This window comes from Strongylocentrotus purpuratus, unplaced genomic scaffold (assembly GCF_000002235.5).
Source record: "Strongylocentrotus purpuratus isolate Spur 01 unplaced genomic scaffold, Spur_5.0 spur5_scaffold_6, whole genome shotgun sequence".
NCBI classification, from domain to species: Eukaryota; Metazoa; Echinodermata; class Echinoidea; order Camarodonta; family Strongylocentrotidae; genus Strongylocentrotus; species Strongylocentrotus purpuratus.
Window position 1 is genome coordinate 54,906,926 of NW_022145612.1, and position 20,458 is coordinate 54,927,383.

The 20,458-nt window shown below is 37.4% G+C and overlaps 1 protein-coding gene across 2 annotated transcripts in view; it reads left to right on the forward strand.

Annotated features, from left to right (window-relative positions):
* Window positions 1-20,458, forward strand: part of LOC752806 — a 40,382-nt gene that overhangs the window by 14,196 nt on the left and 5,728 nt on the right. For both annotated transcript variants that reach the window (XM_001177225.4, XM_030972245.1), the window contains exon 2: window positions 2,300-2,341. Coding sequence is in view for 1 of the 2 variants with exons in the window: in XM_030972245.1 (XP_030828105.1) it covers window positions 2,300-2,341 (42 nt within the window). In the remaining variant the exon portion in view is untranslated. The remainder of the gene's footprint in view (window positions 1-2,299; window positions 2,342-20,458) is intronic.

Genomic DNA, 20,458 nt, shown 5'->3' on the forward strand with positions numbered 1-20,458 from the left:
GGGGGGGCTAGGGAAATGTTGTATTTAATGATCTGGAACTGGGAGTGGTGTCAGGATATCGGATAACATTACCGACGTGCGAGCACAGAACTGTTTTTCTTGAGAATCATTCTAGAATTTCGCTGACTTCGCAAAAGTCTACTCCGTCACCAATTATCCGATCATCGAATGTGTCATCGCCAGCGTCATTAAGAGGTAACATGTCCGACCCATGAGGGGAAAATGTTGTACCCCTTTACCCCAAGGGAATTAGTCGTGGCGTAACCAGTGTTATACGGGTTGTAAAGAGGGGGATGTATATGTTTTACTCTGTTCCGCAGGCGAAATAATGGTTATGTATCAATAGGGAGAAATGTGGCATACCCCGAGGATTTTAAGGATGGCGTAATGGCTGTTGCAGGTGATAGGGGTTGTAAAGGGGGGGGGGGGGGGAATGTTGAACCTCAATACCCCAAGGGAACTAGTGGTGTCGTATAAGTGTTACGGTTGGTAGGGGTTGTACAGAGGGTTAATGGTGTACCTCTTTACCCCATAAGGAATTAGTGGTGCATGGCGTAGCCATTGTTACCCTTGATTTGGGTAGTAAAGAAGAAAAAAGCATGAATTAAATTTTCTTTAGTTTCTTTGGGGAAGAAAAATGATGATATATCGGAATAAAAGTGTAAAATAGACTAGAAAGTTTCATGAGTCACATTATTTCATTTCATAGCGTATAGTTTCAATGATATTTTTGATACGTAATGAATAAGTTGAGTACGAAGACAATAACAATACAAAACACGTGATGGGGAATGGAAATGAATGGTACTACCTAATTTTTTTTAGGGGGGTGTAGGAAATTATCGTTTTGGAGAACGTTTTGGAGAAGAACATTTTTTTTAGGCATTAAGGCCATCATTTTGGGAACAAATCATTGATATTGATTGCGACTGAAACTGAAAATCATGGTAGCGTCCATAGGGATCATGATGGGTAAAGTCTAAATTAATGTATTTTATTATACATTGCTTCCAATCAGAAGAATAAAAATTGTTCATCTTTCAAATGTTATTATTATTTTATTGGATGAATTGGGAGTGACAGACGGGACTTTCGGCTTCGAGAATGCAGACCTGTCATTTCATAACTAGACTCTGATGACATGCACTGGAGACTGATGGAAGTGATGTCTATACGTAATCTATGCGCATAAAGAGATAATCGCCTGTCAACTATCATAAGAAGTGATGTCCTGAGATTGTGATAGGCATTACTGTATAACGCCCCCATCAAAATATCAGGATAAGAATAGTCTTGTTGAACTCATAATATTTTTTGAAGACTTCCTCATGTATTTTATATTTATTCTTTATATAATTTGCATGCCCTCACGTTGACCACAATGCAAGAAAAACGCTCCACGGTAATTGGAGATGGTGCACAAATGCACATTACGTGTACATAATCATTTTCAGTACCTACCATATATTTCATTGCAATAATACAATATCAAGTCGATATACGAAACAGTGGCGTAGCATAGGTCTAGACATTGAAGGGTCACCGGCAATCATGGGAGGGGGAGTCATCGCTCTTATTAGATTGATGAAGCGCAAATTAATAATAAATTCATTAATTAGTTCGGCAGATGGTGTCTCTTTGGGGGTCTCTGCTTTGCCATTTTATTTGTGTCACGTGCCTCTTTATAGCTGCGTCACTGGTATACAATACGAATACAAGGAATTGTCCCCGTTGTCTGTGTCAGCCCTAAATTAAAACTGACTTCGCCGACCATACTTACGACCAGACACCGTGTATCCAGTCAAATATAGAATACAGCGTATATTTCCACTTGAACTTCATGGTGCACATGAAATGTGAGAGACACTTTATAGAATCGTCACCTATAAATTTATTAGTATGTGGACGTGCAGAAAATTATTCATTTATTTGCAAAATGATAGTATGTTGCGTTTAGACCGCTTGATATTCAGGCACGTAGCCACGGGGGGGGGGGGGGGGGGGGGCACCGGGGGGGGGGCACGTTCCCCCAACAATTTCCAAGATCGGTTGAACTTTTTTTCACCCCTTTTTTTACCTCGATCGATTACATGTATATGCCCCCCTCCCCCCAAACATCAAACTCTGGCTACGGGCCTGTTGATATTCAACCGTATCGTATAGAACATTCAAATATACACGCATGTCAGTTTTGTACCCTTCTGTCGACGTCACTCGTTGTTAAGATAAGAGCAGATTCTTTCAGATCATGTTCGGCACGTTTTATAACTCCGTGCACTCCTCTTTCATTTCTTTTCAGATCTGTTGCATCAAGCAAGTCCCTAACCTATACACGAACCTGGTAAGTCGATTTCATCGACTTTGTATTAGTGTTTTATCATTTATATTAAACCGTCACTATAGTTATGCTTGTACGATTTTCGTTTATGTTTATACTCAGCGGGGAAAAATATTAATTTGTAAGTAAAAGAGTCACGAGAGAAAGAGAAAGAGAGAGAGAGAGAGAGAGAGAGAGAGAAGGAGGCAAAGTGGATAGAAAATGATATGACCCCACCCCTTCCCTCACTCGCTTATATCGAAATAAAATCTGTCTCTTAATGAGTCGCTAGTTCGTCAAAAATAAATTGAATTATGATGGATTTAACAGCCTTTCAAATAAAAGAAATATAAACAAAAGAAAGACAAAGGAAGCGGAAAAGGAAACGAAGAAGGCAGAGACGAGATGAAAAAATATCATGACGAATGCTGATGTAATAATCATGACTCGAATCATCAGACCGCATTAAAGCAGAGTTTACATCACATTATATCATAATGACCGACATTGCCTGCCACTCCCAAACTCTTCATGATGTTTAACCCTGTATGCAATCTCAAAGATGATAGGAAATTATCACATAATCCCTATACCATTGGGACCTTACTCTTCTCTTCCGCTCTCTCAGCTCTCGGAAACTCTTCAAGAGCCGTTCTCATAATCTTAAAGTAACGAGACTCATTATTGGCAATATAGATGCATTTATATTATCGCTCGCATTATGCCCACATAATTCAGATAATTTAGAAATGCGACGGTTTTCAAGATATTTTGTAACAGTAACAGAGAGAGGATCGGAGTAAAAGCTATAAAATGTTGTATGTATTGGGACTGAGAGGGGGTTATGCAAGCGTAGAATTTGAATGTACAATCGATTAGTTCACATGTATTTAATTTTTAATAGCACTTTAGTTAATTAGATTTATTAAAAGTAAAAGAATAATAAAAATACATATATACCGAAGTCAAGATTAGTATTTTTCCTGAACGCGGATTCACGTACATGTAAATCTACCACCCCTCCCCCTCTGTCGAAAACTCATGAGCGGGGATCGAAGATCTTTGCTGTTTTCAAACATTTACCCCCCCCCTCCCCTCCATCCCATTTTGCCAATTTCTGGATGAACCCAAGCTGACCCTTGTACTCCGCCCCCCTCCCCCTCTTTGCATTCTCCTACATCCTGTCCACCATCTCGTTTTGCATCTTTTCTTCCAGCTTTATTTTGAGTGTTTGATTCAAATACTTTAGTACATACTATGTTGTAGATGTGTCGTGGTCTGGTGGATAATTCACCGGACTACGGATTCAAACTATCGGGTTCGAGTCCCTGCCACCGTAAAAAGGACATTACCCCCCTTTGACAATTACCCCCCCCCCCCCCCTTGACAATCACCCCCGGAAAACTACCCCTGGAAACCCCCCCCCCCCCCATGACTATAAGCCCCGGAATATTACCCCCGGAAAATTACCCCAAGGACAACCATCCCCCTCCGTTGACAATTACTCCCTCTAGGACCCCCCTGAAAACTACCCCCTTGGACAATCACCCCCCCCCCCCCCGTCGCGAGGACAATTACCCCCGAAAAATATGCTTTTATTCAAACCAACTTATTATCAGGGTACTAGGCTTTCCCTTTAATCAACAGGGGTTGGGCGATTTCAAATATTTTTTAAAGTCAGTGATAACGGACCCTTGTTCTAACCACCAGAGTAAGACCGTAGATTATCCCCGGTAGACCACAGGCCCCTGGAAGACAACATTTTGAGAATAGAAGAGCTAGCTATCGGAAAGACAAGGATTTCCTTGGACCTATTAGCAGGAAGGTGAATGTAAACTGATAATCATTAGCCGCCAGTCTTCCACAAATTAAGATAGAAGGGAGAAGGGAAAAAAAAGGAAATACGTCAAGAGAATTCTTGACATGTGATACGTCCTTTGGAAGTATATTCCTTGAATCTTTGACATTTGAAAATGTGTTAAAATACCCTTGGATTCATAGTTTCCATGCAGAAAGAGGTTCGTAAATGCCTTCTAAACTCTTTCTAGCGCTCAAACGCTATAGCTCTTAAATTAATGATGCACACTCCTGATGGAGTCTTCACTCCTGCATCCACGTTTCAAAAGACTTCAAATACCAGGGAGATGAGAGTGCAAATACGATTAGTTTCTATTTATCATGTATGTGTGAAAGTTTCGGGAACAGTAGCCCGAGGGTAAGAAAGGAGGTGGTACCCCCGTCCAAACCTTGTAACCTTGCTTATTTTTCCTGTTCTTTTGTTGGTGTATTTTTAGATCCTGATCGATATGAATATTTAAATGAGAAATCCCCAACCTCCAACATGGCAAGGATCCTACAACATTTCGCAGGGGTGCGAGACATAACTGATGTATATCCTATACTTACTCACATCACCTCAAAATTGCATTAGGCATTAGGAAAATAGTTACTGATAATCACAAACAGTATGACAGTTTTCTTGATCTGATAATAAAACCTTCGCAACTACCGAACAAATTAATATAATATTTTGTTTTGGTTCGGCGTTGAAACGGTTCGTAAGATGTATAGCCTTTAGGCCTACATGTTTATTTCTTGGCATAACATTCATTAGATCGTCACGGTTATCATTGTCATGATAATAAGTGTTCCTGCAGAATCATCTAAGTGTAAAATCAACAAGCAACACCACCATCTGTTATATCTGATCTTTCAGACTGTGAATCAATATCATTTGTATTAACAGTTTAAGACTTTAAGACCAATAGTAATACTTGACAGCAAAATCATATGATTGAGATTAATTGTCAGACTGATTACCTAGTTAAATCACGGGAGGAGAGGTGCAAAAGAGAGAAAGTGGGGAAAGGGAGGGAGAGAGAGAGAGAGAAATAATAAAGAGAGGGAGAGAGTGAGTGAGAGAGAGAGAGCTAGAGTAAAGAAAGAGATAACTTCTGAGCGGCAGACAAGGATAGCAAGCTCATAAATTTACCCCAATTTTCCCTTTCAACATCAAAATAATTCTCGTTATTAGGACATACAACAATAGGAATCCTATAATCCTATAATAATAGGAAACATAAAAATAAAATCTTACAAATCTTACAATAGTACAGCCAAGAAAGTACCATTTACAGAAATCAGGCCTCCTAATAATAAAGACATCATAATTAACATTATGTGTGTGAAAGAGAAGAAAGTTTTCTGGAGTCATCGCGTATCATATTATCAGATTGACCCTTTCCTGTTTTGGCGGGTAAACTTATTTTTCCTGCCATTATAAGCACCCGATGCTTACATAATACATTGAGTATCAACATACAGGCTTTGGAAGGGAACCAACTCAAATCTCACCTGATCTCGTGTCGACGGAACAAATTTGTAAAGAGATTTCCCGTCATTATTGTGTTGTTTCCAGTTCCTTAAAGGTGTAGACCAGTTATGGTCATGCGATTACATTGTGAAAGAAACGTTGTGTAATCGATCAGAAAAGTTTGATCATCTAGCATATAAGTACTGGTGTGAACTGCAAGGTTTTGCATGGAATCATCAAAATGATAAGAAATTTGGCCCAGTCTTGTTAAAGTTACAAGCACTGTACACAGGGACTGCGCGATATCTATTCAGGCCGGATCGATATGATAATTTACCAAGTACATCAATTAGTAAGCGGTTTCCCGGCAAAATTTGTATCATCACGTATTAGTATTAGTCAAAACATATTCTTTCACAAGTCATGATTGGTAATGAGAGCTTCCGTTTCATTTATTGATAGGGGGCGTTTCCAATACTGGTCTAGCCTATACCTTAAAGATAAAGTAATTGCGTCCTGGTCGTGCAATAAGCTTGCGAAAGAATCTTTCTGAAAGCAATTGGGAATGGTTAATTATGTATATACTGTGAGGTTTCGTAATCATCACATTAATGAGACACGAGACATCAGTCTTGATGCCTTGCACATGCACTACACACAAAGAATGGGTGTGTGGGACTTCACTCAACATTAATGTGGCTCGACTGTTTGGTCAAATTGCTGGTATCTCTAACTTTGGTCAAATCACTCGTTGCAATTTGAATATGGGCATTTGAAGAGCAAGTTTGTCAAGGGACCTTTCTATTATTACTTTTTTTCCAAACTGACCCGAAACTGATAAGAACGAGAAGTTACCACTTATTTTTCACCTTTACCAAAACTCGACCTTCTCCTTAAAGTACCTCCATGACACGCGTCGCCTTGAGGTATGTGTTCTCAATACATAGCTGCTCGTTGTAATTAAGCTTTTGTGCCAATCATAATGGCACATAATGTGACTACTTTGCCTCGCTTGGGTGGCCGAATGATACTTGACAAACAAACGAAATCGGGTGAAGCTAATAAGCACACCTGCAAGAGGCAGGTAAAGGAACTTTGAGTTTTGCAGGTGAAAGGGATTAGTTTTCAAGTTACAGCACACTCTGCCTATTACAAGTTGTTTTGGAAGAAAACAGTAAGAAAAAAAAAACAGAGAAAGAGATTGGTGAAAGTTTGGACGAAATCACATAAGGAATAACATCTTTTCTATAAGTTTGGAAAGTTTTAATGACTACATTTTGTTATTGGTGCCAAATCTAGACAGCAACATGTCAAGAAAAAAAGAACGAGAAAGTCGTAGAATGATTTGCAATATACGAACGCATGAAATCAACCCCCACCTCTCTCAAAAAAGAAAGAGAGAGGGAGAGAGAGAAGAGAAGGACGAGTCAAAATTTCCTTTTAACACCCTAGATGATATAATCATTGCAACTTGGCCTCTTTCAAATATGACTTTCCAAATGTTGTAGATAAAATCAAATATCTTGAATGAAAGTTTAAATAATCTGAATAATACCCTGATCAGGGGAATGTACCAACTTTTTGGTATACCTATGAATTCAGGTTTTGAAGGATGTAGAAGATAAGTTGTAATTAATTTGAAAAAAAATTAGTTCATGAAAAAAATTAAATGTCAGATGCCTGTTTATTTCCATGTGTGCTCTTTCAATATCATATTGATTATGATGTAGTGCAATAACATGGAATTCGTCACGAAAATACCGTCATCACGTTCATTTTAAATTTGCTACAGTTTCCTTCAGTTTTGTTAATTTTATGTAGTCGCGGAAATTGTATGATTTATGTGTCAAGACTGAAAACTGAAAATAGCTTAGAATGATATAAAAAGCAGGAAAATCTTTTGACCGCCCGTAGTGGATTTCGTGCGAAGTTGGGCGTAATTAATAACGCATTTCCTCGCGCTCTAAAACATGTTACATTAGCTGCCACACTTTTATTGTTTTCTTAATTTTAACTTTAAAACGTGTTTAACATGAAAAAGTGGAGTTACAGGACAGGAAATGAGTAAATTAATTCTGATAAACAGATGACGTTAATGTCAAGACCGGCGGAGAGAGAAACGTGCATAATCTGTGGATTCACATTTATAATCTTAAATGTTCGTAAATATCATGATATGGTTTCATTATGAAATTACTTGCCTAATCATGATTAACAGAATGAACAAATTAAAATTCGAACCCTTTACCGTCGATACTAATTAAAACCTCCAGTGATGCATGTGTTCAGACTAATGTGGAAATGAATGCCAATTACAAATAAAAGTACATCTACATCGTCAAAAGAAAACCTGGAAGATCTTTTTATTTCCGAATGTCATAAATTTGTCTTTTTCTTATTTCTCGTCAGAATGATGTCGAAACCCGGCACATGTATCCTTCCCTCATTTTCGAGACGAAACGGGGGAGAACGGGGGAGGGGGGGGGGGGTATAATAATTATGACTGATTACTAGTTTCATTCATTTCGGATGATTTCAAGCGGGAGGGGCGTATACACCGGCTGGATACGCCACTGCTGCAGTAACTTCCAGAGAATTATCGTAATAAACATCCGTTATGGATAGTCATTAATTAATTGTTTTTCTTCCTTTGCAAATGTCATAGATAACAATTGTATTCGAGTTTCACGGGGGCTACCTACCCTCTTGAGCTTAGTCCATTGGTAGGCTATTTTTGTCTGAGAGCATTCGTGACTCGTTGGACAAAGTACAAAGCCCTCCAATTGTTCATGCTGTATCAACTATTTTTTGTATAAATTTTGGTGCATAGTCGTATGAAAGAATTGGGTAACAACATTGTCTGTTCTAGGGGCCTGTTATTTTGTAATGGGACGACAATTTAAGTTGTACAATGTTTCTACTCAGTGGTTAAGAATATTAGTCATGGGATTAGTCGCTCATTCATTCGTATAGGCCTGCATGAATTGTGCGAGATAAAGGCCCAAGGACTGTTTTTAGATACTAAAATCTTGATACATTCGAGGAGTCATGTATTTAAAATGATCCCTTTGTTGGTATGATGAGTAAAACGATTAAAGTGGGAGACAACCTTCGTTCATGGCGAACGGGATTTCTGCTTTACTGGACTCTCAGCAGAACTCTCAGCAGAACACATGTTTTTATTAACACCCCCAGACTCCTATAACGTGAACATGCTGAATGTGCATGGTGTTGAATTGAGCGTCTTGAGAGCAATGTTCAAAGTTCATGTACCCACTCCTTACCCCAGAGTCCCAGACAACAATTGCTTTTAAGAAACTTAAATAACATTTTTAGATTTATGTGCACACATTCAGCTTTATTCTGCGTTTTATGTTACCACAATTGGTCGGAACTAGAATTATAAACGTCTTTTGTGAAATTAATCCGAGTCGTGAATAACAGTCGCAATCTAATGTTTTGGCTGGGAAGAGGTTTTAAATCAATTCTGAAAGGTTTATTCCGTTCTTTTGTTCAAGCTGATGTGACTGACAGGGTGATTAATTTTCTTTAATGAAATTGATCCTGGTTGATTTATGAGATGTTTGTCTACAGAATTCGGTCATGCACTCTAAAAAGATCAGACCTTGATGATGTGGTGGTACAGGGCTGAGGGCAGGCAAAGGCAGTGGCGTAGCTAAAAGAAACAAGGGGGCACCTCCCCCCCCCTTATCGAGAGGCGAAAACGGTGAGGAAACGGAGAAGAAGGTACAAATATAGCGAGAAGGGAAGGCAATGTAGAAGGAAGATGAATCGACACCTTTCCACCCGTTCACTCGATAGCCTTAGTTTGTTTCTCGCATTTCATTTATCTAGTAATTCCAGTGTCCCAGCCCCCATGTAACATGTGCCCCGTCAGAGGCTTGAACCTACATACGCAACGCCACTGAGCCGATGAGTCAGGCGGTTACGGCTTCGAGTTACTCCTCGATTCCGCATCCACACATCGCCTTCTGTTCTCGTCCTAGTTTTCGGTGCAGAATTTCACATTGTAATGCAACCAAAACCAGCATTTCGGAAGGCTTTCATCAAATGGTTACTCAATCTTGTTTGTTTGTTTCTGAGATTTGTCCGTTGAACCTGTTCGTAGAAAGTTTGACCATTGTATGAATCTAGCTCGTTCCATCAAAAGAGAGCTTATCTTTCTTGGCCCAATCGTCAGGAGGATGATGGTGGGTGGTTTAAATCATTCGTAAAAAATGTACTAATCGGAGCTGTTTCGGAAACATTAATCGTTTTTGTCTCGCCTGCGTAGCAAAAAGCGAGACATAGGCGCCGCTTTTCCGGTGACGGCGACGGCGGCGTCAACATCAAAAACTTAACCTAAGGTTAAGTTTTTGAATATTTGATATAATTTTTAAAGTATAAGTTCTAAGTCAATGAAACTTGGACTATAGGGTAATCAAGTATCCCAATCATGTGGGTAGAATTTCAGATCACAAAGTCAAGGTCAAAGGTCATTTCAGGTCAACAGACTTGGACTATGTTGTAGCATCATCATCGAAAACTTAACCTAAGGTTAAGTTTTTGAATTTTTGATATAATTTTGAAAGTATAAATTCTTAGTCAATGAAACTTGGACTATAGGGTTATCAAGTCTCCCCAATCATGTGAGTAGAATTTCAGGTCACTAAGTTTAGGTCAAAGGTCATTTAAGGTCAACAAACTTAGACTTTGTTGTGGCATCAACATCAAGATTTTCAAAATGCTTCTTCTTCGTTATTTTTCAACCGATTTTGATTCTGATTGTTTTATATGATAGGGCTAGGAGGGGGATTTAAAATTTCTACACAGAATCGTGAAATTCATTATCTATGCTAATTTATTCGAAATCACAAAAAAAGGCTTCTTCTCCTTCATTTTTTGACCGATTTTGAATTGGTTTGCTTTATATCGTAGAGCTAACTTTGGTACACTAAACTTATACACAGAATTTTGAAATTGTTCTCCATAAATTAATTATGGTAATTTATGCAAATTTATTCCAAAAATAACAAAAATTGCTTCTTTTCCCTCATTTCTTGACCGATTTTGATTTGGTTTGCCTTATCTGGTAGAGCTAAATTTGGAACACTAAACTTCTACACAGAATTGTGAGATTTTGTTCCATTGATTATTTATGGTACTTTATGCAAATGAAATGAAATTATGTCCCTTCCAGGGCATCAAATTTTTATTTTTTGACCACTTCAAAAGTGTACCACATAAAATTTACGATATTTGTTGTTGCGAGATGCGGATGAGCGCTACGTCATTGACGTTCTGGTTTATCATATTGAATTGCGTTATGCAAGCGAGACCGCCAAGAGCGTTTCCCTTGTTTTGTTCTGCTTCGATTTTCAGCGTCGCCTGCATGGTAATCCAAATCAAATTGGTCTACAAAAATGCTCGATTTCATTTTTAAACCCTTTCTATCCGCTGAACCCTCTTTATGACTGATGTCAAATACTAAATGAATATGTTTTATATATATGCAATATACATTGTTTATTGCAAGCGCTTGAATGATATCCACAAAAAAAAACTTGTTTTATGCGCTTTATACATCTGCAGAAAGGCTTCCGTTGTACTTTTTTGCAACCAATAGAACGCATTTTCATTTCCCACTAAAACATTCACCCCTTTCTTGTATTTAATCACATTTTGAGGTTTCGAAAACCAGATGGTGCTTATCTAACCAGGTGACGCGGCATTTTATGTGCATTTACCTCTTTCCACCCAGGTTTACCAAGTATGAATATTATCTTGTGGTTCTTAAATGCTCTATATATCTTTTGGCAGCTCTTCTACAGGAATTTTTGTTTTAAATCTCTGAAAAGATACGAACGGCTCTAGTTTTCGACTCTAATCTAAAGGCTTAACATGCACTTTAAAGCCCCACTGTCCTACTTGTAGCTACTTGCTCCCTCTATATAGAAAACTTCCCCAATCGGTGCCTGTTTGTCCCCCATGATCCTCTTTTTCTTATGTTAGTTGGGAGCAGAGTTAATGAGATAACCACCTGTCAGTGACCTCGCTGTGTGGTCTAATCCCTTCTGGCCAAGTAGTGTTGACGGTCTTTAAATTGAGAATATACAATTTTGTATGCCGCACTTCTTTCTTGTCCACATAGAATCGAAATAGATTGCGGGTCGTCATCGTTATTGAAGGAAATGGTGTAAGAAATTGAAAGTCTCATAACAAATGAAAGGGAGACAGTAATTTCAAAATTTACCATCTTTGAATTTAATTCACTTCATTCAATATCGTCCTTCCTGCCTGACTACAAATGTTTCCGCGGATTAAGGTCGTTAATCTCCTAAATGTTCCGCCAGAACAAAATGTCGCTACATTTTTGGTCATGTAGAGCAATTTTGAAACGATATAAGAAGACAAAATGATACATGATATGATATCCGATTGCAATGAATTGATACAACCGGTCATAAACATGACTTTCCTGTCTCTGTGTCTGCCTATATTTTCCACATCACTGCAGCATGTTTGTCTGAACAATAAATTGGATGAAAATCTTGGGAGACAGTGGAAAACGCCCCCACGATATCACATATCTCCGGGTGTATTAAAATGTTTCCCCCACCCTTCAAAAAGAAAATGGGCCCCTGGATAATGTTGATAGCTCTAATTGCGTTGGGGTCTCTGCATACCAGGAATTGTGAAGTTCATAAAGCCCGACATTTTCTGCGTGACATACCGTCTAGACCCCATTTTGTATTCATGTATTTAAACAAATCAAAATGGATTCCAGTGGAAAGTTATTGGAAAGTTTGCAGTAATCAATAGTAGACGGGCAAATAAATTGAAAAGGAAGCCTCTTGATAAATTGGAAAATATTTAATTATTAAATACGTCCTAACCAAAGTTGTAAGATCTTATTAAATGGAAATGGCTGGTGACCAGCTAGCGACTGTGGCGGACTGTGGAATGGTCGGAAGGGAGAAGGGGAGGCATGGTAACATGTGATGGAGACTATTTCAACACCCTCATCCCACTCGTTTTCTTCCTTCGAGTTCCCTTTGGACTGGGACCGAAATTCAGTTTCAGAATCTTGATGTGAACTACCCATTCGACTTATAAGGTATAGGGCTTGCATCTATTATTTACCGGCCCTCATTATCACAAATCGACCGGCTCACAAGCCAAAAATATATCGGGGGGAAACTTCCAAAACTCCCGACGGCCAGTCCGCCTTGGGCCAAACCTTATCAAATATTTTGCTGTAATGTATTTTTATTGTCTCCCAGTGGAAAACGGATCGCTTGCCATTATTGGATCATTCTGGATATCATTATTTCACCGCGAGGTCATTCATTCGCCGCCCGTTCATGCTTGACCTGGGGAAACAAACTTTCCGAAATTGAAACATCCTGAATTTTCTCCGAGCGCAACGAAAATATGAATGTTCAAATTTGTCAGCACCATGGAACCCATTTTTGGCCTATATCCATTTCAAGAATTGGTCCTGAAGACAAAAAATGAAACCGGAGTTGACAGGAATTATTTCTTTTTATGTTCCATTCATGTATTTATTATCCTCCCGCGCCGTGGATTTTTATTCAATATTCTACGCATACTGTTCAAACAAATTCAATTGGACCCTCAATCAAGATTTTAGTTTGTCGTACAAGATTATGAAATGAATCCTTTATTTTATCAACGTTTTTGAAGTGAGCTTCGAATTACGGATAATTGGTGTCAGACGTGTCAAAGTAATCTAATAATTTGAAGACAAAAATGACACGTTATAACCGATTTCATACATTTCCATGCACTTGTATAAAGTATAAGCTTAAAATCTCACTGATAGTGTCAAGTTATTTCTCTGGCTTGAGCTTTGGAAAGAGTCCCTCGGGTCAAATAATCATGAAATAACTTGATTTGTTGGCACATACCGTGTATGTAAATTACATGAAAAGATCATGCCATGGCGCACCTATATTCTGTAACCTGATTATATAATTTAAACCCACGTTAAAAATAGTTAGCTGGAATAATTCCGCCTGTAAATACTGGAAATTTGAATTAAATATTCCTGGCAATCACAATCGTGTTTTAGCGAGTTTTTCCATGAAGCTGTAAAACTCTAAGGAGTAGTATAAACTTTGTATATTTTACATTTATTAACAATAAATACCAGAAAATATTGAAACATAACATCTTTTTAACAAGTGTGTCACATTTTTAAAATTATTGGGATTTCCCTAAAATGTTGATATAATGTGATACATGAAAGTACATTATCAGCAAAACGCACCAAGCTTTCTCTCAATCCACATTTTGGTCTGACACGTCTTGTGAATGGCACGAAAGAGATTACATTAAATTACTCTCAATTATTGCAACTTGTACGTTGTTGTTATTAATATCCGATGGACGCTAATTCTGTCTAATGTCTCCTAATGTTTTCCAGGTAAAAACCTCGAACTTCTCAGATCGTCTGACACATTTCTCCCCATTTAACACGAACTTCACGAAGCCCTGTTAATGAATCACAGACTGTGGTTCAAATTGGCTGGACTTAAGATTAGTTAATTGGTGGGCTTGAGTGTTTTTTTATAAAAACAATAGGGACGTCGATAAAGGATTAGATGTGGATATGGGTGACAATTATTTGTTTCGGAGTTTGGAAGATATTATGATGTCATCCTGGCAACACAATACCACTGAATAAGATGAGTTGACCATTGGTTATGATTTTTTGTTAAGTAGGGCCAATGTCGCAAAATTAGAGGACGTCACCAAAATATTCCTGAATAAAAAATGACTAAAATTCTGCTTTAGAGAATTAAAGTGATTAGGTAAAAGGAGATGATAAGGATTAGAATATTAAATGAAGTAGGAAAGGTTTATTCGGCCAATCAATAATACAACGTCTATAATTCACATGAAGAGTATCAGAAACCAGATTGTTAATGTTTCATTGACATAATCCAGCGTCTTCAAAAGAATTTTATATCTCAAAATTATGTTCAGTTATTTGATGACATCTTAGTGTCTAATCTAACCCTCTGTTATCAGAAGTTTAATGTAGTATGGAATCATTGCCTATATAATGACACGGTTCAAATCGAATCAAATTTCAGCATGAGTAATTTGGGATGCCTATGAAAAGTGGACTGAAATTGGAAAATGGCTCTCATGTTGTGATGCCAGTCTCCAAACCATGGCCTCAATCTGTTCCTCCCTAATAGCTTTTTCAGCCCCCACCTGTTCAAAATGTCCCAGAGCATTAATAAATATTCTCATAAACTACATCTAATTTAAGTTTCCTTGAAAAAAGGGCAGATGATCACGTAGTGAACATTAATGTTGCCTTCCTTTTTTATACGTTTGCGAAATTTTGCGGTGAATTCTGGCACCAAATTAGTTGGAATGTCTCCAGTGATACCGTTCAAAACGAGGCCCATGATGGGTTGCCAAGTTATAAATAATTTATATCTTTTATAAACATTATTTTGGAATTCGCCGTGAATTTCCCAATAGGCCTCAAATAAATATTTCATAAATACAGAACGTCATATTGACCACAATTGTTAATGGTAAATGTATGCAAGTCATACAATGACTGCAAAACATTGAATGAATTAAATTATGTTTAATAATTCGCTTAATAATCTATAACCGACTATAAATGTGCATGACCTTGGAATAACAACTTGGAATTCTGTTAATACCAGCTATGGGCTATCCTCTGTACTTATATGAATTTATGATTTACAACTTATTCTATAACCTTTCGTATTTTGTCAGGATAATAATAACAAACGAACAAACGCGTATATCTGTCAATGTAGTCTGTGCTATACTCTTCACTTCCTTCTGAATCATTTTTTTTTCTGAATCTGCGCATAAAACAGATTCGGTTTAAAACTACAATAACACAGTAAATCCTTAGAAATCATAACAGTTGGGATATAAAAATCGCTTATAATGTATCCCTGCGCATACAAATCAAATATAAATTGAAAAATATCTCAAAGTAGAAAAAATAAACCCGTAAATTCTGGGTTCTGGAACGTGAGAATTTTGACAGACATTGCCTCCATATCAAACACCGCTGTGTATAAAGCAGACAATAAGATATAGACTCCATAAATGTCCTTGGCCATAACTTTCCCGTCGCGTGTAGAGGCAAAGCTAAATAGCGTAACCGGGGGGGGGGGGGGGGGGGGTAGGGGCGAGAGATAACTCCCCAAGAAGGGAAACTATAGAATCTTAATTTGTAGGCATATTTCAACTAATAATGTTCTCCCGTATACGCACACAACAACATCGAAAATTACTTTCTTTTGGATAAGGTTTATAATGATTCTCGACCTTTTAACAAGTTCCTTTAGTCAGAAGTAGACTTAATCTGTTGAGAGCCAGAATGGCGTTACATCTTATACTTTTACACAGACTGAACGCCCTTCTGGCTCTCAACAAACGATTTGATAAGGCTTCAATCCCTCAGGAAGTGAAAGACCGTCAACATGCAGTCAGAGGATCAGAAAATACTCAAAAGATCGCAAATCAACCTAAAGATGTAGCCAGGATTTCTGACAAATATTTGCCTGGGTTTTATCATCCATTTCGGGAAGTCAGAGAGGGGGGGGGGGGGGGCAGAGAGCGAATATTGAGAAAACGTGGTAAGGGCATGATTTCGTTATCGGTATTTTTCTCGTCCCTTTTGTGTAGTAAAAGTGTGACTTGTAGTCAGCTTAATGCTTGCAGATAATAGCAAGACCTCGTGATAAATAACGAGGTGGAAGAAGGAACGAAGTATAATTAGGAATAGGGGTAAAAATGAGAACAATTCACAAAAATAGTTATAAAGATGTAAGGGAGAAAAAAGAAGGATTAAGGAAATGAAATTGTAGCAGAGGATATATATATAATTAATATGTGCGTGTAGAGCGAGAGAGAGAGAGAGAGAGAGAGAGGGGGGGGAGTAGTAAAAAGATGTGAATTCATCGGCACAGGGAGATACTATAGGATTTTTTTTTTAGGTATAGCGATGAAAATGAATGCGGTACAATGTAGAAAGCTGGTAGAGCCTATATATTAATGAAGGAAAATATATACGCTGAAGAAATTATTTATCTTGGGCGAGAACGCGTTCAGAGTTTTAAAATGATTAATGTCATTTTCAATTAAATGTAACTCCCCTTTTTGACCTCGCTAGAAATAAAGCGAAATTTCACTTGCATGTTATTAAATTTATATTCTCTCTTAAAATATTTTTTTGGGGTCTTTTTTACAGCCGCACTCTGTCAAAATGCTTTAACTGGCATGTTTATGATAATACCAAACGACGGTGTCTTATATCACACTCAAATTTATGTTGTTGTCAGACAAAATGGCCCAGAGATATGTGGTAGATTCAACGCAGGTCAAGTGCGTGGGTCGAATTGGGGTTCCAGTGCCATACTAACTCAAATCAATCTAATGTCATGTTATATGGTTATTGAAATCTCCTTCCAAGATTGCAACATTAATTTCTGACCCAGAAAAATCACCAGTTTGTGATGAGAAATACGTGTATTGTTTCTGTCCTCATTATAATTAAGGGCGGAGATATTTAACATATCGTTTAGAGATGAATAAATGTTATAGATTTCGAAGGCATTGCATGACGTGATGATTTCTTGTTATATTAATTCTACAACATTAATAATAATATTAATAATACTATCGGATATTTATAGAGCGCACATAATTTTCCACCATGCTCAGCTCAAGGCGCTCCGAATATTATCCGTCTCTGCTCGGCTGCCGATTTCGGTGCTCACAGCATTCTAGAACTATAAAAACAATTTATTAAACATTTTTCGTGATTTTGTACCATCATATCATATTTTGATTAATTGACAAAGATAGACATAACCTGTATATTATATTAATAAAGAGATTGTGACATTAATTTTTTTCCTTCAAATTCTTTCTTGAAGAAAAAAAATGACAGTATGTATACTCAAATAATAATTATGCGATAGACTAATGGTCATGTAATGAATAAATGATATAGACATTATAATATACTTGTTTTACCCCTGTAAAGTACTTCATACTCCCATCACTCAATCGAATAAAAGCCACTGGGGTGTTTACTATACACTTGTTAGACCAATGAGATTCGAGGCTCACCTTGTATCGCCTGGGTTAGACCAAACTACAAAGTCTGGACCCACGCCAGCTCTTTCTATGATTATCTACGGATAATAGATCCAGTGGCAGACCCAGGATTTTATTTTAAGAAGGGGGGGGGGGGGGTGCACAACTCCGAAACAAATCTGATAAGCAAAGAGAAAGAAAGAACAAAAATAACATCACATTTTCCAGGTGCTAATGGGATTTCAAATTGAAAAGGAGGCACATAATACTTTTATTTATTTATATATATATATTTTTGTTAATTAAATAATTACTTTGTTCATTTGATTGTTTTTGTTTTTTTATTTGTTTATTTCATTTTTTTTAATTGTTATTTTTATTTATTTTATTTATAATTTGTTTATTTAGTATTATTAATATTCTTTTTTTGTTTGGGGGGGGAGGGGATAATGTATACTTAGAGTATACCAGTTACGTTATAAAAGAGGGACACAGGCCAGTTGTGTCCATACATACATCAGTGATAGATCTGTAGTATGATTGTGGGATCGACCAGTCGGAAAGAAACAATTACATTGGTCTCAAATTAGCCATGTCTGTCATTAACCATGATGATTTCAGAGCCATGCAGCACCATGACAAAACCAAAAATAAAAGATCAGGCTCGTGTTTCACCAGGTAAGGAAACAATGTTTCCGATGTTGGACTGGAATCCCCCTTGTACCAATACCATCATTAACTCTCTTCCTCGGTGCATCCCTTTCTCATCTATAATATCACGCGTATCTTGCAGTGGTGGAGAGGGGCACAACCGGCTCTTGTCCCCTTTCGAAATCAAAATGGACATACCTAAATTATACAAAAAATTCCCCCTGAATTGTTTATTTTTTCGGTTATGTGCCCTCTTCTTTCAAAACGAAATCCTGTATTTGCACCTTGTGTCTTGGACAGCACCACTTAAAAATGGCCCATCACCTCTTAAATAATTTCCATTTTGGGGGGTCTAAGATTCAATATAAATTTTATGTGTTTGGCTTACAGAAGATATTTTAGATTTCATTATACAATATTAACAGACTCTCCTGCTGCATATTTCTTTCTTTTCTTCTCCTACTGCATATTATTTCCTAAGAGGAAAAATAAGTGAGTGTGAAAAAACGTATTTCCACTCCTTCAGAATTAAAAAAAGAACGTTCGAAGAATTGTTGCCCTCAACTTAACCCCCCCCCCCCCCCACTGGCCTTTAAACTTATTATCACATTTCCGTCAATGAACTTACACAGCTCCTCGGTTCCTCGGAAATGAAACTAGAGGATGTGGTTTAATGACTGGAGAAAGTACATTGTACTTTTGAAAGGCGATTTAGATTGCATGTAGGTCCTCCTGTTTTGAAAATCACATTGTAACCATCAGCCATGTAATCTAATGTATGCACACACATGTAGCTTTATAACCTTATGGTACTGAAAATGTCACCAATCCCAAAAAAAAATCTCGCAAAAATAAAGAATATCAATGAAAACTTATCAGAACATGACTAGGCCAACAGCACAATAATATACGATAATAGTTTAAACAATACATTAGAAGGGAAGCAAACCAGAGCTGCTTATGATTAAATCGCGATTTTCTCTTATTATATTGACATGAATTTAGTTGCTTATTTTGAGATTTTTCTTTTTATTATGAGAGGGTGGTTTGATTTGTATTCATAATTGTGTAAGTTGAGCCCCATATCTCTTTACCAAATTCACCGCCCCCTCCCTCCCTCCCTCGACTGTCACTTTCTATATTGCCATTATATCAATAAGAGTCATTTCTTGATAAGGCAGGGGTTGTTATTGCAGCTGTTAATATGGTTAATGACGAATGCCAAGTGTTCTCTGAAAAAGGGATGCGAAGACTTTTCTCCAATGTTTAAAAATTGAGATCAGTGCAATTTTTTTCTGCTGATCATTCTGTCAAAGCTCACTGTGATGAACAGTGATACATTTTATCGAGAAGTCCAGTATAAGTTTTGTTAAAGAGTACATTTAGGCCTTAGTTTTATTGCGTAGAGAAAAGGGTCTCTTTCTAGAGTACGAATACCCTAAGTTATATAATTGAGAAGATTAGAGTGTTTGCTTAATTGAACGAGGTTTGGATTTTTTTTTACCACGTCCCATTGTGAAATGATTTTGATATTGTATTATGATGACTTTAATGTTTAATATATTATTATTTTTTAAGACGCCACTTGAAATTCTGATTCTTTGTCTAAAACACAAAGACAAAGCAGAATTACGGCTGACGACATCCCAATGGACAACCTTGTCATCGGAGTGAACTTAGACAGAATTCTACCACATCTCCGCCTCAAGATCCTTAAAGATACTACACTAGTCATGATCCCCATCGGGCTTTAGCGCGATAGGGTACCAGTCTAGACACAAAACGTGACAAAGTTGTTATTTCAGCTGCGCATGAATGTTTTATTATTTTAACATTAAAGTAGATCGAATCTCGTGAAAGAAAAAAAATAAAGAAAAGTGCATGTGCTTCTGGCACCTAAAAGCCACGATATTCCCCAAGACGTGACCTAATTGAGTGTTTAGTGAGTGAATTTGTCAACCTGGGGAAAGAGATTGTTTGTTTCAAATTTCAAATGGAATTTCAGACGTTCTAGTCTTTCGAACCAGATAACATGCGTTATTCAA